Source organism: Rana temporaria, chromosome 3, assembly GCF_905171775.1.
Source record: "Rana temporaria chromosome 3, aRanTem1.1, whole genome shotgun sequence".
In the NCBI taxonomy this organism is placed as follows: domain Eukaryota; kingdom Metazoa; phylum Chordata; class Amphibia; order Anura; family Ranidae; genus Rana; species Rana temporaria.
Genome location: NC_053491.1, coordinates 95,396,330 through 95,414,436, shown reverse-complemented (window position 1 = coordinate 95,414,436; position 18,107 = coordinate 95,396,330). Strand labels below are relative to the sequence as shown.

At 46.2% G+C, this 18,107-nt stretch overlaps 1 protein-coding gene across 1 annotated transcript in view; it reads left to right on the top strand.

Annotated features, from left to right (window-relative positions):
* The first annotated feature begins 5,644 nt into the window (after positions 1-5,644).
* LOXL1 (lysyl oxidase like 1) overlaps positions 5,645-18,107 on the top strand; it is a 33,759-nt gene continuing 21,296 nt past the window's right edge. Inside the window, exons 1-2 of the mRNA XM_040343018.1 lie at positions 5,645-7,544; positions 8,260-8,368. Of these exons, the coding sequence (XP_040198952.1) occupies positions 6,467-7,544; positions 8,260-8,368 (1,187 nt within the window). The 5' untranslated portion in view covers positions 5,645-6,466. The remainder of the gene's footprint in view (positions 7,545-8,259; positions 8,369-18,107) is intronic.

The window sequence follows — 18,107 nt, the reverse complement described above, 5'->3', positions numbered from 1 at the left end:
GATGGAATAGGGTGGCTGCTCTCTACTCTTCCATGATGGCTGCCTCTGGAGGACATCCTGCCCTGTTGGGGTTGTGCCTCACATAGGTGTGCGCAGCCTATTGCATTAGGGTGTGCACCCCAAAGCTCTAACACATATGCGCTTGACATATTTACCGGTCTCTTCCCTGCTCTCCATCCTGAAACAATAAGAGGGAAGGGGGAGCAAGGGAGCACATGGGGGACTCGGGCTACAGAAGGAAGAGGAACAGGGAAAGGAGGGGTGGCATATATTAGTATTGATCCCCTATTTTTCCCTCCTGTGGCAACTGAATGTTGACAATAAGAAGAGGAGGAGAAGCCTACTTTCAGCTGCTGCAGGAGGAAAAGACAGATCGGTATCACTATATTCCACCCGCACAACCTCTCCTGTCCAGGTTCCGAGGGTCGGCAAGTGTCGGCAAGTTAGGATTGCGGTTTACCTGTCACCTGCCCACCATTGACAGGTTGCCAACCCCAGGATTAGGGTGTGCCCAGGCACACCCCTTGCGCAAGCCAAATCAGTGACCTCATTATCATCCCCCCCATCCTCATCATCACTGGAGCCAACTTGGCAATATGCTGCGGCTGGGGGAACATGACTGACAATTTGTTTATCTGTGTTTCCCCTTCTCTGTAGGCTCATATTCCTACCTTCCTCAAACTCAAAACCAAAAGTAAAAACCAACATTAGAATCATGTAATGCCTGTGCATTGTCAAGGAGGCAAGTGGCTGACGCTGTGTTCAAATAACTCAGCTGACTCCTCCATGCACGATCCTGGAGCTATGGCGAGAGTAGCTGTGGACAAGGAGGCAGAATAAGCCGCTCTGACATCTGAGGAGGACGCCGCACTAGTCTCTGCTTTGGTGATAGAGGATAAGGAGAGATTAGTAAGCCCACTACCTCCTCTGCATGCTGTGGCTGGATAGCCCAGACAACATCACAGAGCAAGAGAGCAAATGGTGCCCTGCCTGAGGATCAGTGCTGGGACAAGGTCATTCGGTGCCCAGGGTGAAGATGGCAAACTGTGAGAAAGTTCTCACTGGAGTCGCGCTGGTTCCCGCATTGCAATAGTATGAACCGTGGCTTATAGTGGGACTGTGATAGTGACACTAAGAGCAGCTTCACACTGACCTACGGGAATGAACAGACATCTGTATGGGTTTCTGCACAGATGTCAATGGAAATCGCACCCCAAAATCGCAAAAAGTACAGAAACTGCTTTTTTAAATTCGCGCATCGCTGCAAGTGCAGCATTGCACCGATTAGGGCGGTGCCATTGTCGGCAATTTCTGCCAATTTGACAAGTCAAATCGCACCAATGCGAATCAGGGCTAAAGATTCATTCACACCTGAGCCTTTTGTTTAAAGGCTGCATTCACGCCTGAGCGTTTAATTTTCGGCCAGAAAGTCGCACGTTTTTACCGTGTTTTTGTACAGGTCAGAAGGTCACCAATGTGAAAAGAAATTGCTTCAGGTGATAATAAAACGCACAGATGTGAACAGATGCCATTAAAATGAATGGGATTTTGCTTGCTGGGCGTTTTTCGGTCGTTTTACAAGCTTAAAACGCTCCAGATCGATTTATTTTAAAAAGAAAAAAGGGAGATCATTCCCTCTGTGAAGAGCCATGTGTTGCTTGTCAACACAGGGCTCTGGGCTGTGATTTGATTAGCAGGTTATGGCCATAAATCATTGACAGGGATCTGCTGACAGACTCCCGCTGTGTCAAATCACAGGGGAGTAGGTGGGTGGGTGCTTGCGTCCAAAACCCTGAAGCAGTATATGTACTGCGGTGGGTCAGCAAGTGGTTAATTACCAATGGTATTTGTAATATGCAGCATGAGGTAGTTTATGTATTGCCGCTGGTCACTGATACATTAGTGACCAGTGACAGTTAATTAAACCCTTTGTTCTGCATTAGAGCCCTTTTACACTGGGACGTTGTGAGCGTCAGCGGTAAATCGCCGCTATTTTTAGCGGTGGTTTACCGTAGTTTTAGCTGCGCTTTTCCGCAGGTAGTGGGGCACTTTTAAACAGTTGGATGCCCTGTCAATTCGGGTGTGCGCTGAATGGGTGAACAGCCAATGTTCAGGATGAACTCATGCTCGGCCCGAGCTGTTTGCCAAGTACAACTCAACAAGTATGTTGGAGTGCCATTCTGAATAAATGCCAAATATTCGTGCATGCGTAATTTTTTGGCAGCATACTTCACCTCAATGCATATCCATTAGGAGGTGTATCTTTCAGAAAGTATTGCACCAATACACATAGGGCCAGATTCACGTATAATCTCGTAAATCTGCGGCAGCGTAACGTATCACATTTACGTTACACCGCCGCAAGTTTTACGGGCAAGTGCTTGATTCACAAAGCACTTGCCTGTAAAGTTGCGGTGGCATAGCGTAAATCCGCCCGGCGCAAGCCCGCCTAATTCAAATGATCCGGGTAGGGGGCGTGGATCATTTAAATTAGGCGCGTTCCCGCGCCGATCGTACTGCGCATGCGCCGTCCCTAAAATTTCCCGACGTGCATTGCGCTAAATGACGTCGCAAGGACGTCATTGGTTTCGACGTTAACGTAAATGGCGTCCGGCGACTTACGCAAACGACGTTAAATTTCAAATTTTGACGCGGGAACGACGGCCATACTTAACATTGGCTACGCCACCTAGGGGGCAGCTTTATCTTTACGCCGCATATCTCTTACGGAAACGGCGTAAATTTACTGCGACGGGCAAGCGTACGTTCGTGAATCGGCGTAACGACTCATTTGCATATTCTACGCCAACCGCAATGGAATCGCCACCTAGCGGCCGGCCTAGAATTGCAGCCTAAGATCCGACGGTGTAAGTTACTTACACCTGTCGGATCTTAGGGAGATCTATGCGTAACCTGATTCTATGAATCAGGCGCATAGATACGACCGGCCGGACTCAGAGATACGACGGCGTATCAGGAGATACGCCGTCGTATCTTCTTTATGAATCCGGCCCATAAAGTGAAAGTAAAGGCTGCGTTGGCAAGTATTCTTATTTTGTTGCCCATGTATGGTAGCTATGTCATCCCACACTGGCCAATTAGGACAGTCAAAGAAAGAGCCCGCACCCGGGAAGAAGCTGAGAGCCAGTCCTGGTAAGCCATAGACATCAGAGGGGATGTGGTAATGCATTGGAGCACATTGTGGTAACCTGAACATTACTGCAAATAGATACTGGGAACAGTCCCAACACTTGTGTGTGTGTGTCTGTCAGTGAGTGTGCTGGAGTGCTTTTCAGAATTAAAGTGGATGTAAACCTGATTTTTTTTTATTTTTTATGTCACAATGTACAGTATAAGATTTCCTATCATCTGTGCCCAGTCTTGCCACACAGTTAATCCAGCTTTGAGCAGTCCTCTTTTATTGTTTAGTGAAATAAAACGGACTTACAGAGAAAAACCTCAGTCCGTTCCCCCCCTTGCTGTGAGTGACAGGTTATTTACATATCTCATGCACTAGCCCGGAGACAGGCATTATTTTTTAATTCCCACCCCCACTCCTTTTCTGAAGTCATGTGGTTACTTTTCTGGATTTTGACTGGATGTCAGTGATCATAGCAGAATTTAGTGTAAGGAATAAATAGGAAAAAATGCATGTTGATAAGGGGAGTGTAGAGGAGGGCGGGGAGTCTACTGACATCACAAGTCCACCCACCGAGCTTCAGACAACAGATCCACCCACAGAATCTGCAGTTTTTCAGTTCTTATAACCGACAGAGGGGAGACATTTGACTGGTAAGGGTACATGCAGGAGGCGTCTATATCCTTATAGATCAGCACTATGGCAGTAGTTTAGAAAGGATGAGAGTGGGATTACATCCACTTTAATGCCAAAAAATAGTGCATGCACCATTTTTTTTAAAGCATATCACACTATAAAGTATCTTAGTACATTGCTGCACGCTGTGCTGCGCTGCATGTCCACTGGCTGGTGCGTCGGGGTGCCAATCAGAAAGAAACACAATACTGCATGCGTCATTTTTGGGCGGTGGACCACAACGCATGTATAGATAATAAGGCTCAAATCACACCTATGCAGGCGTGACGTTATGTTCATGTATTTGCATTATTTTGCACATTTTCGTATGTCACGTTTAGGGCAGCCTGATCATTTTAATGGGCTGTTCTACGTGTGAAAATTACACAGAAGTGCGTAACTCTTTTGTTAATTCTCACTGCACCAAAACGCATGATACCTTTGCGCGTGCGTTAACAAGGTGCATTGGGGTTTCATTAAGAATGAATGGTCGCACCTGCAAAAGGGATGCACCTTTTTTATGTGTTTCGCGGGAACGTACACCATTTTGCAAAAGTCCCCGCAACGCAATGGCTTAACTGCCAAAAAATCGCACAAGCAATTTCGAATCAGGCATTTAATATTGTTTTTTGCTGAATTTACATATATATGAGATGTATTTTCTGTAGGCGTACAGTGCACATGGTAACACTATGGCCCAGATTCTGGTAGATTGGCGTATCTATGCGGCAGCGTAACGTATCCGATTTACGCTACGCCGCAAGTTTTTCAGGCAAGTGCTTTATTCACAAAGCACTTGCCTGTAAAGTTGCGGCGGCGTAGCGTAAATCACCCGGCGGAATTCAAATTCGGCGGCTAGGGGGAGTGTATCATTTAAATGAAGCGCGTCCCCGCGCCAAACGAACTGCGCATGCGCCGTCCGTAAAATATCCCAGTGTGCATTGCTCCAAATGATGTCGCAAGGACGTTTCGATGTGAACGTAAATGACGTCCAGCCCCATTCACGGACGACTTACGCAAACGACGTAACTTTTTTAAATTTCGACGCGGGAACGACGGCCATACTTAACATTGTTGCGCCGCCCTTATGCCACCATATAGCAGGGGCAACATTACGCCGGGAAAAGCCTAACGTAAACGTCGTAACTTTACTGCATCGGCCACGCGTAAGTTCGGGAATTCGCGTATATAGCTAATTTGCATACTCAACGCGGAAATCGACGGAAGCTCCACCTAGCGGGCAAAAAAAAAATTGCAGTTACAATCCGACGGCGTAAGAGACTTAAGCCTGTTGGATCTAATGGATATCTATGCGTAACTGATTCTAAGAATCAGTCGCATAGATACGACGGGTCAGATTAGGACTTACGACGGCGTACATGGCGCTGCGCCGACGTAAGTCCTTTGAGAATCTGGCCCTATTTGGCCAGATCTAGCCGTTGAGAACATTTTGGGAAGCCCTGCTGCACTCCATTGTCTCCTGCCATCAATCAGGCTGCTTCGCATAAACAACGCATCTGTCTACACTTAGCTCGTACTTTATATAACATGGAAATCATTAGCAAGTCGTGTTTTTTTCTCTCCGTGTGAAGGGAATTTTGTGTTGAATGAAAAGCTCTGCGTCACTAAGGGCTCCTCTGCAGGGGGCTGGATCACTGTCCTGGGGGAATGAGGCTGGAGAGAAGTGGAGACAAAGTATTCTGCTGGAAGCAGTGAGGGGCAGCCTGCAGGGTGACACAGGACAGACCTGGGAGAACCAGAGCATATTCCAGAGAGGAGGAAAAGGGGGGCGGAGGAGGGGAAATTGAGGGAGAGAGAGGGGGGAAAGTGAGGGAGAGAGAGGGATAAACAGGAAGTCAGGGAAAGAAATGGATAGAGAGAAATAGTGATGGAGTGAGAGTGGAAGAGATAAGAGGGAAGGGAGAGAGCGGGGCACAGAAAGTTACAGAAAGGGATGAATACGGACAGAACAAAGGATGGGACATTTCCTCTGCTGATCCCTACCACCTCGTCTAATTATCTCCTGCAGATTACCTCAATCCACTCCTAGAGAGAAACCTGCATTCCGCTGGCTCACATCTGCATTGAGGATTTACAAGACAGCCCTTCATCATACAGCCTTCCCAACCTAGGAACCTGCAACACTGATCCGGGACCCACCATGCGTGTTCTGCGCTGCACTGAAAGCTGAAGACGTCCCAGCACTAATAAACCGGTTGAGCTGTCCCTTTAAACTGGCATTGTCCCTTTAACCTGGTATTGCCCCTTTAACGTGGCATTGCCCCGTTGACCTGACATTGTCTCTTTACTTTGGCATTACCCTTTTAATTGGGCATTTAGCCATTAACTTGGTATTGCTATTTTAATCTGTCATTATCCATTTAACCTGGTATTGTCCCTGTAACCTGGCATTTCCACTTTAACCTAGCATTTCTCTGTTAACCTGGTATCATCCTTTGCCTTTGAACTGGGCATTTTACTTTTAATTTGGCCATACCTTTTTAACTTTGCATTGTCCATTTAAATTGTCATTGCCCCTTTAACCTAGCATTGTCCATTAAACTTTTCATTACCCCTTTAACCTGGCATTGTCCCTTTAACCTGGCATTACAGCTGCCATATTCTACACTTTAGTAATAAGAAGGCACAGACATGGCCCTTATAGCTCAACTGTGTTTATGCTTGTCAGGACTTTCTTTGTCTTTTGGGCAGGATGGAGCTGGCTGGGGCCAGATGATCCAATGGGAAGATAGTGGAAGGCGTTATCGGCTCCTGAATTCTGGCCAAGAGTACCAGCCGGCAGGGGAAAGTGCTGGAGGAACTCGAGTTTTGCTGGATGGAAGTCGTGGAAGCGGTGTGGATCTTCGCCGCCAGGCACCCACATTGCCTCGAACTGGATCGCAGACAGTGAGGGGCAACACTCGTCATCCATTTGGCTTTGGACAGGTGCCAGATAATTGGCGAGGTGGGAGTGAAACATCAAGCACGTTGGGTCGCTTTGGTGAAACGGCGAGCACGTCGAGTCGCTTTGTACCTTCCACAGGGACTGGTGGTGGAGGGGGGAGTAGAATACGGCAAACTTACTCCCAGAATTCGGTAGGACCTCCATTTTTACCAAGACCTCAGCCTCCTTTTGTAGCGCAACCTGATTTTTACCCACAAGGCTATGAAGAAACGTATAGCTATTCTAGGGGTGGAGTAGGGGGAGGTGCAGGTGGTGGAGGTGCAGGTGGTGGAGGTGCAGGTGGTGGAGGAGGTGCAGGTGGTGGAGGTGCAGGTGGTGGAGGTGGAGGTGGTTATGTCGCACAGCCACCTTGGGGAGGAGCCTATGAAGATTTCTATGAGGAACCAAATCCACCATATGCCCAACCGCCTTATTTTGGGGTCCCCCCTAACTTACCTCCTCAGCAACCAGCAGTTGCCAATCCCGTTGTGCCACAGGATGGACTTGACCGCCGTTATTCCCATAGCCTCTTTCGAGGAAGTGATATTCCAGCAGAAAGTGATCCTGTCCGACCAGGTGTAGGAACTGGGGCTGGTGAAGCAGCAATCCCGCCATATGGAGGAGTGAGTCAGGGTGAAGGAGGTTACTATGGAGCACAACGACCAGATGTTTTCCAACCGCAGAGCCGGGTAGCCAGTGCTCCAAACAGTGGAAGTGAATCACAAGGAGGACAACAAGCAAGAGTCAGCGCTGGGACTGTTTTTCGTGGCGGTCAGAGTGGAAGAGGTGAGTTTAAACACGCATTTCCAGATATCTAAGATAACTTGCCACAAATTTGTGGCAGTGCTGGGTTGTATGTCTTATTAAATTGCTGCACATTTTCACTGGCAAGCTATACTTGAAGCACAAGTTCTAGTTGACTTTTCCAATTTATAGCAAATTTGTGTGGCGAGTCTTTAGCACGAGCAAAGTTGCAGTGGTAAGTCTACAGCAAGAGCTATGCAAATCACAGTGACCCCTGTGGTGGGATGACTATTGCACAACATAACTGAACCGGAATTTTCAGCAGACTTCCAGAATGTTTGCAAAGAAAATTGATCTGGAGTCATGCAATGCAGACTTGCTGCCATTGTGCAACAAATTTGTAAAGCCTGGCAAGTCTAGCAATAAGCCATTTTCAAACCTGAAGCACAACTGCTTGCTATCTGGGTTACTATAACCACACACATTACTGTTACATAAACTTGGACCCTATGTGGAGGTCCAATTGTTTCCACTAGTAGAGGAAAATTGTTGTTCCCTGAGATTATAAAAAGATTAGCACAGCCATGTTGTAGACTGTACTTGAGGTAAAATGTCTACAGAACGTACAATGCATTCATTTTTTTATGTCCCTGTGATCTTGGAACTGGGTTTAGTGCTCCTACTAGTCTGAGATTCTAATACAAATGTTCTAGTAGTATGTACCAGGTGTTTAAGTAAAATATATTTTCTTTTTCAGGACTTCCTGATTTGGTCCCTGATCCAAGTTATGTTCAAGCTGCAACTTATGTCCAGCGTGCTCATTTATATTCACTACGCTGTGCCGCTGAGGAGCGCTGTCTCTCCAGGTATGTACTTCTAAAACACAGCTTCCTCTAGAACAGCCTTTCTCAACCTTTTTACCCCAGAGGAACCCTTGAAATAATTCTCAGGTCTCAAGGAACCACTGCTAAAATTCATATATCAGGTATCAGTGGGAAGAATGTGCCTTACATTGGTGGCCATTGGCAAGAACATCTTTTACATTGGTGAGCATTGAAAATAATGCTCTTTACATTCGTGGTCATTGGGAAGAATGCCCCCCTACATTGGTTGGCAAATTGTGGACATTTCAAAAGGGATGGATAGCCGCACTCCAAAGGAACTTCTTAAAGCGGAGTTCCAACCGCAATTAGCATTTTTTAAATGTATGTCCTTTCATCCTGCGTTTTTATAATATAAATCCGGTCACTTACTATTTTACAATCCGCCGCCGATCCGCATAGATATTCAAAAAAGATAGTTTATAAAACTATATCTACACCGTTGTCATTTTGCTTGTGGGCATTGTGAAGCCTACAGGCAATTACTTCCTGGAAGTCTTGGATGGGGAGTGATAATTGGACACCGCACTGCATCCTGGGAAATGATGACACACATTTCCCAGGAGCATTAGAGGGAGATGATGTCAGAATCCTAGGTGGTTTCAAAGGCAGATTTTGTGGGACTGCATAGCAACAGGCATTTCCAGATGAGTAAAAAAAAAATGTTCTTTTTTTTTTTCTTTTTTAGTCGTAAGCTACAGTTTAAAGCAAAATAGTTTTTTTGATGGAACCTCCACTTTAAGTTGTCTTTATTGGTAAAATAAATAGAAATGCATCACAAGATACAGTCAAAAAATCGGGAAAAGAAGTAGCCGGCGCGTTTCACACTAGTTCAGTGCTTAGTCATGAGCCATGACTAAACACTGAACTAGTGTGAAACGCGTCGGCTGCTTCTTTTCCCGATTTTTTGACTGTATCTTGTGATGCATTTCTATTTATTTTACCAATAGAGACAACTTAAGAAGTTCCTTTGGAGTGCGGCTATCCATCCCTTGAATTTGCCTAGTGCATTGCCAGCACCATTGGTTTCCTGAGAGGTTCCTGATTGTTTGTTGGACCCACCTGGAGCGGTGACTCCCTTCCCCTACATTGGTTGGCAGTGGAAAGAATGACCCACTTATATTGGTGGTCAGTATGTCACCCTTTTTATACAGCTAAAAAGATCACTGGTGTCATGCCTCTGGTTCTACCTAGTGGCACCGGACTCAGAGCTATGCAGGCACCGTCAGAGGTCAGTCAGCTACAGCTCAAGGAAACCCAAGCAACCTCTGGAAGGACCCAAGGGTTCTAGGGAACACTGGTTAAGAATGACTACTCTAGAACATGAATTGATCCCATGAATTGATTCTGCAAACTCTAATGCCGCGTACACACAACCGTTTTTTCCTGTCATGCAAAAAAACAGCGTTTTCTCGACGGCATGCGCCGTCCGTACAAAACATCAATCACGTCAGGTCATCATAAATTTAAATAAAACACGCCCCCCCTTCCACATTTGAATTACGCGCGCTTACGCCGGACCCTTTTACGCTACGCCGCCGCAACTTACGGAGCAAGTGCTTTGTGAATACAGCACTTGCTCCTGTAAGTTACGGCAGCGTAGCGTAAATACGATACGCTGCGCCGCCGTATCATTGCGCGGACATACGTGAATCTACCCCATTGGCTGCATACTTTCAGGGATTTAAGAATTTAGAAAGAAAGGGAAATCGGGCACTTGTACAAGGATGACATACAGATTTGTGAAGCGATCCATATTTAAAAAATAAATAAAGGGAAATTGTACTTTAGCAAATCATGTTGCTGCAGATTGTCTCAATCCAATAAATGTTTTAGGTAGCATATACCCTACTTGTATACCTACTGGAATACATAGTCTGTTAATTTAAATATATTTCTAATCATTGCATAGGGTAAAAATCCACTTTGTGTGCACCAAACACCTTCGCAAACCCAGTTATTAACTTTTGAAAGTAGCAGTGACATCATTACACTGCTGTACATAGCCAGTGCAGAGAGTAGAGCTGTGGGAGGGACCCAGAAGACTACATCTAACCACGTGCTGCCTACAGAAAACCACATAAGGAGCTGGATACAAAACCACTCACCTTGTACAAGGAAAAAGAGCAGAAGTGCAGGGCTGTCTTAATAGCATCACGGGCCCCTGGGCAAAGTAATGCTCTGGGGCCCCTACAATGATGACAGTGCAGATAAACAGACATCAGGTAGGTAGGAGGCAGACTGCCTCCCCTGTGTATCTATCACTTTCAGTGCCATCATAGGGCCCCCAATTTCAGGGCAGCGTGAGCTCAAGGACCAGCTGCTTTGGGTAAAGTGCAGGGGCCCTCCATGCAGCTGGGGCCCCTGAGCAGTGCCCAGGTGTGCCCTCTCATTAAGACAGCCCTGCAGAAGTGACATGTTCTTTATTTCAGGAAGCTCCTGTACAGAGGCAAATTGTATTTAGATAATATTTTCTTATCCTAGAGTTCAGCTTTAAAGTGTTACTAAACCCAGAACCTGCATTCACTATACAGTATCTGGTCTCCCACAGTATACAGAACATGGAAATGCAATAGTTTAAGTAAAAATAAACTGCTAAATACCTTTTTTCATCAGCAGTTAGAACAGTCTTATGACTTCTACCAGTGTCTGGTTAAAGCTTGTAGGAGGAGTTTTCATTCTGCTCTGACTGTCCTATCAGGATGCACGGCCCCTGACCCTCTGTCTGGACAGTGCTGATTGGCACTGTGTTGTTCACACTCTCCCAAGGAAAAAAATCTCTAGCATTACACACAAACTGAGCATGTGCAGCTTGTCCCCTAGCCTCTTTTCTATCAGGAGAGGATTTGGGGACAGTGGAAGAAGGGTTGGAACAGAGAAGACAGGATCAAACAGCCTTTTTACACAATGCAGAGGATTAACCCCTTAGGTCCCACAGTGAGTATAAGGCTCCATTCACACCTAGGCGTTTTCACGCCCGACGCCCACCGCTATTGGAGCCTGCAATACGCTGGAGGGGTGATTTAACATTGTCGGCTATGGAGATGATTCACATCTCCACGCCGAACGCCGAACGCCGAAACACCTGAAGCTCAAAACAAGTCCCTGACCCTTTTTTTCAGGCGTCTTCGGCTTTCGGCCATATTACACAATGTGTAATCACCCCTCCAGCGAAAATTGCGATAAAAAACGCCGCAAATCGCCGACGCCTAGGTGTGAATGCAGCTTAACAAGCATACTTTACTGCATATACAGACCGATTTTACTGTTGTGGGTTTAGTAACACTTTACATTTTTGTTTATTTTTGTTTCTTGTGCGTAAATATATATATATATATATATATATATATATATATATATTTTTTATATAGACTGAGTAAGTCGAGTAAATAGTAGGGGGAGTAGATCTGTTGTCTAGTTTTTATTGCTATGTTTGGGAAGTAAAATAGGGACACAGACAACAACAAAAACCTAATATAGGCTTTGACTTTTCTATGGTCTAATAATAAAATTCTTTTATGACTGTCTTTGTCCCCGTAAAAAGGTTTCTCCTCCTTCCCTGGTGACACAACAGAGGGGAAAGGAGACGTTCCCAAAGGTGACAAAGCAATAAAAACGTGGCAGACATTCTACCTCTTTCTACTCTATCAAAAACGTTACAAACATGTTGGCTGGAATTCTGCCATAACTCTTTATTTGATATATCTAACTATGGCTCCTTTCACACTTGTGCGACTTAAGAATCGCGCAACTTTGCCACAATTTGTCTGCTACTTTGATGTGATTTTGCCATGACTTGAAGCAATGCCTGTATAATCTTGAGGTCTATGGACCTCAAGTTGCATCAAAGTCACACCAAAGTAGTACAGGGACTACTTTGAAGTCACTGCGGCTTGAAGCTGCACTCATGGGAAACGACTTGTAATGCGACTTTGCAGTCCCAAGTCGCATGACAAGTTGCACATATGTGAAAGGGGCCTGTTTTTAATTGGGATAAGTATTTTTTATTCATTGAAAAAAGATGGAAGAATAAAACTGATAATGCAGATATTTCAGAAGCAAACTTGTGTAAACAGAGTCAACCTTTGACCAGGTTTAAAAAAATGTTGCTCTTTTGATTTCGCAATATTGTTTTTTCAACACGGGTTAGAGACAGAACTCAGAGAACATTTAGACCCCTTTCACAGTTTTTAGCCGTTTTAGCGCTAGAAATAGCACCTTAACAATCGATGACTTAGCACTCAGTTTCCCGCTTGACTGCTGAATGTAAAAAAAAAGAACTGCTGGCTAAAATCGTATGTGGTCCCCATCTGTTTGTTTTCCATTGTTTTCCATCGATGAAAAAAAAAAATAGAACGTGTTTTAAAATGTTCCTATGGATAAAAAAAATGATCGAAAAAAACGATCGTCTGTTTGGAAGTCCATCGGTCAAAAATCCATGCATGCTCAGAATCAAGTCGACGCATGCTCGGAAGCATTGAACTTCATTTTTCTCAGCACGTCGTTGTGTTTTATGTCACCGCGTTGGACACGGTCGGATTTTTGACTGATGGTGTGTAGGCAAGACTGATGAAAGTCAGCTTCATCGGATATCTGACGAAATTAGATTCCATCAGATATCCGTTCGTGTGTACAGGGCTTGATCCGAGGATGCAGCCCGGCAGGTCAGGAAAGGGAGAGGACGAGCGAGCGCCCCCCCCCCCCCCTGAACCATACCTGACCCCATGCCCTCAACATGGGATAGTGGGTGCTTTGGGGCAGGGGCGCCCTCCAACTCAAAGCACCTTGCCCCCCCATGTTGATGGGGACAAGGGCGTCTTCCAGACAACGCTGCCCATATCTCCGCCTCCCCCCTATGTGAATGAGTATGGAGTACATTGGACCCCTACCCACCCCTACCCATTAACAAAAAAAGTAGCGTAGTATGATAAAAGACAATAGACATTTTTTTAAAAGTCCTTTATTAAAAATGTCTTCTTCCTACTCCGTGCTTCTCCTTCTCTCGCATCTTCTTCTGGTCTTCTTCTTTCTCCGGTCTTCTTTGTCCGAAAGTGGCTGCATACAGAATTTAAAAAGCAGCCCACCTGATCAAATATTTATCTTCTTCCCTGTTTCAGCAATCTTTACAGACTAGCCCAGAGCAACACATGTGTGTCCCTCACTGCCTGGTCCTCTCCATTCTGCACATGTACGCTGGGTCTCGTGCATTGTTATGGGGGAGCTCGTACTTATGGTGGCCTCCAGCAGTCCTTCAAAGTACGAGCTTTCCCAAGATGACGAGACCCCAGCAGGGGCCTGAAAAACTGGCTCTGCGGCTCCATGGAGGGCTGTAATGTGAAGATAATTGGAAGGGAGACAAAGGAAAGAACTAGACAAGGAGGGTGGCATTTAAATGATTAAAGATAGTATATTAAAGATTGCACTTTAAGATTTAATCTAAGCTAAATTTACTATTCTGTTATTGAGTTTCAGGCTCGATTCACATCTATGCATGTTGCTTTTGAGTGTTTCTGCAATGCTTCTTGAGGTGCTTGGTGTGTTTTTGGACAGGCGTTTTTACCGCAACACTGTGTATAACTGGTTCCTAAGGAGGGTCCGGGAAGCCGGCCGCCACGTTCTTAACAACCAATGAGCCATCAGCTGTCAGCAGGCTTCCCCACTGATAGCTGAATGTAAAAAAAAGAATTGCTGGTTAAGAAAAAATTGTGAAAAAAAACTGCTTGGGGTCCCCCCCCCAGGTCCATACCAGGCCCTTGGGTCTAGTATAGATATGCCACATAAAAATAAAATGGCTTAGGGACCCCCAAAATCCATACCAGACCCTTATCTGAGCATTCAGCCTGGCAGATCAAGTAAGGGAGGCGACGAACGAGCCCCCCCTCCTGAACCATATCAGACTGCATGTCCTCAACATGGGGGGGCAGGGGGACTCTGCACCCCCCACCCCAAAGCACATTGCCCCCATGTTAATGGGAACAAGGGCCTCCTCCCAACAACCCTGACCATTGGCTGTCGGGGCCTGTGGGCGGGGGGGCTTATCGGAATCTGGAAGCCCCCTTTAACAAGGGTGCCCTCAAATCCCAGCCCCCCCATGTGAATGGGTATTGGGTACATTGACCATTCACCAACAAAAAGTAGTGTAGTATGACAAGAAAATAGACAGTTTTTGACAAGTCCTTTATTTGTTGGGGGGCCACAATAGATATGAATGAATGAATGAATGAAAACTTATAAAGCGCGGCGCATGCGAACTGAATCGCTTCTGGGCGCTAGTTGTTCGTGTCTCATGACATCAAAAGAGCAGAGTTTTGATCTGTCTTCTGAAAGTCAGGTGGTTTTCCTCCAACCGAATGCTGGTTGGTAAAGCGTTCCATAGTCTAGGACCCTGAAAAGCAAACCTTCTTTCTCCTTTGGACTTGTATTTGGTTTTTGGTACCCTGACCAGATTTTGGTCGGTGGATCGCAGAACGCGATTCGAATTGTGAGGTTCTATCTTGTCGCAAAGATATTGCGGAGCCTGCCACTTATGTGTCAGGCAGAGTGCTTTAAATGCAATTCTGTCTTTTACTGGCAGCCAGTGAAGGGTTCTCAACGAAGGTGAGATTGATTCCCATTTTTTTTCCCAGTCACCAGTCTGGCGGCCGTATTCTGAACGACTTGCAGACGGGAGATTTGGTACTTTGGGAGTCCGAGGTACAGGGCGTTAGCATAGTCCAGTCTGGAATTCACAATTGTTCCCACCACGACTGCTACATCTTCTTTGGGGATAAATGGAATAAGTCTGCGTAGTAGGCGCAACAGATGGTGCGCCCTGCTGACTACTGACCCTATTTGTGCGTCCATTGTCATGAAGGTGTCGAAGATGACCCCGAGACTTTTGACTTTGGAGCTAGGGGTGATGATTTGGCCCAGAATGGGCGGCGGTGTCCAGGTTGTTGCCAGTTGACTCTTTCGGCTGGCGTGAAACATAAGGAGTTCTGTTTTTGAACTGTTGAGTTTAAGATAACTCTTAGTCATCCAGTTTTCTATCGAAGAGAGACATTTCTCTAAACTGAGATGATGATCCTTTTTGTTGCAGATGCGAAAATACAGTTGCGTATCGTCTGCATAAGAGTGATAGAGTAGTTCTTGGCTACTGATAATATCAAAGAGAGGGCGAAGATAGATGTTGAAAAGCACCGGTGACAGGGGGGATCCTTGGGGGATGTATTTATCATTCCAGTGAGGGGACAGGACGAGTGCCGTCAGATTACATACAGGAGAATCTCCTGTTTACTCAACGCCCTCTGTAATAGGAAGTCCCGTCTCTTGGGCTGGCATTGGACGACCTTTCTGTCTATCATAGAAGGCGGGACTTTGTATTAAAGAGGAAACAGGAGATTCTCCTGTATGTAATCTGTTGGTGCTCGTCCCACCCCCTCCCTGTCCCCTCCGAGGCTACAGATGGGCATCGATCAGGCTGCACTGATGGTAATGGTGAGGCTGCATTCAGAGGCTGCATTCATGGCAATGGTGAGGCTGCATTCATGGCAATGGTGAGGCTGCATTCAAGGCAATAGTGAGGCTGCATTCATGGCACTGGTGAGGCTGCATTCATGACACTGGTGAGGCTGCAGTGGGCAGTGATTAGGCTGCATTGATGGGCACTGACCCCTATTTTGCTTCACATTTCTTTAATATAAATTACATTTTTTTCCTGAAACATCCCTCTTAAATTGATCGGTGTTATACGCCGATAAATACGGCATATCCAAATAACGCACCCGAGCTCATCCTTAAACTCTTCACCACACACAGCCACAAAGGCAAGATAATTCTTGTTGGGCAGAGTATTAGTTAATTTTCATTTAATTTTAATGGTTCAAAGAATGTCAGGCCGAGTACTCACGGCAGGACATGTCCGATGAAAACGGTCTGCAGACCGTTTCCATCGGACATGTCTGGCCGGGGACTGCCCGGGGACTTCTGTTCGATGGCTATACACACCATCGAACAGAAGCCCGCGCGTAAACATTACGCGGGGCGTGTCCGCGGTGTCGCCGCGTCGATGACGCGGTGTCGCCGCGACAATGACGCGGCGACGTGGGCGGGCCGCCTTAAAAATGCTTCCACGCATGCGTCGAAGTCATTCGACGCATGCGAGGGATGCGGGCGGCAGGACATGTACGGTAGGTCTGTACAGACGACCGTACATGTCCGGGCGGACAGGTTTCCAGCGGACTGTTTTAAAACAAGTCCGGGAAACAGTTGTCCGCTGGAAACCTGTCTGATCCGTCCCAAAATGGTCCGCTCGGGCCAACACACGGCCAAACATGTCTGCTGAAACTGGTCTGCGGACCAGTTTCAGCAGACATGTTTGGTCGTGAGTACGGGGCCTCAGGCAAAATGGTCGGCCCTCACGCATGTTCACTTCATCAAATCTGGCCCTCTTTGAAAAAAGTTTGGACACCCCTGATCTAAACCATTCCATTGTAGCTCTGGCTGTATGTTTAGGGACGTTGTCCTGCTGGAAGGAGAACCTCCACCCCAGTCTCAAGTCTTTTCCAGACTCTAACAGGTTTTTTTCTAAGATTGCCCTGTATTTGGCTCCATCCATCTTCCCATCAACTCTGACCAGCTCCCCTGTCCCTGCTGAAGAAAAGCATCCCCACATGAGGCTTGTTTCACAGTGGGGATGGTGTGTTCAGGGTGATGTGCAGTGTTAGTTTTCTGCCACACAAAACGTTTTGTAAGTTTAGGTCAAAAAAGTAAAAATTTGTAGGTAGATTCACAAAGAGTTAGGCCGGCTTATCAGTAGATAAGCCGACCTAACTCTGAATCTACGCCGGCGTTTGTTTAAGTGTATTCTCTAACAGAGATACACTTAAACATATCTAAGATAGGACGGCTTGCGCCGTCCTATCTTAGATTGCAATGTTCAGGCTGACCGATAGGTGGCGCTTCCATTGCGGCCGGCGTAGATTATGTAAATGAGCTTTTACGACGATTCCTGAACGAACGCGAGCCCGCCGCAGTCGATTAACGTCGATTACGTAAGGCCTTAGGCGGCCTAAAGTTATTCCACCTATGAGGTGGAATAACAATGTTAAAGTATGGCCGCCATTCCCGCCACGAGGTTTGAATTTTTTACGTCGTTTGCGTAAGTCGTCCGCGAATCGGGAGTTACGTCGTTTACGTCCGCGTCGAAATCAATAGGCCCGTACGGCCTACTTAGCCGCAATGCGCACTGGGAAATGTAGTCGCCCGGCGCATGCGCAGTGTCAAAAAACGTCAAAAAACATGAGGTCAAGCCTCATTTCCATACAACACGCCCCCCTCCAAGTCATTTGAATTAGGCGCCCTTATGCCCGCTCGTTTTAGGCTACACCGCCGTAGATTAGCGGTTAAGTAGATTGTGAATCACTACTAGCCTAACTAATTTACGGCGGTGTAGCCTAAACAGGCTAGGCTAGGCCGTCCTAAATTGACGCCAATGTGTGTGAATCTACCTATTGGTCTCATCTGATCGGAGCACCTTCTTTCACATGTTTGCTGTGTCCTCCACATGGCTTCTTGCAAACTGCAATCTGGCAATCTGGCTTTACTGGTAATACTGTGAGAATATATGCATTACAAAAAGGGGAAGGGCCGTATTATCTTGACAATATGTGATTGGTTAATACAGTCTTTCCATTCATTTAGTGAGACACCTGCATGGATTAATTGGGTAAAAAGGAGTAAAGTA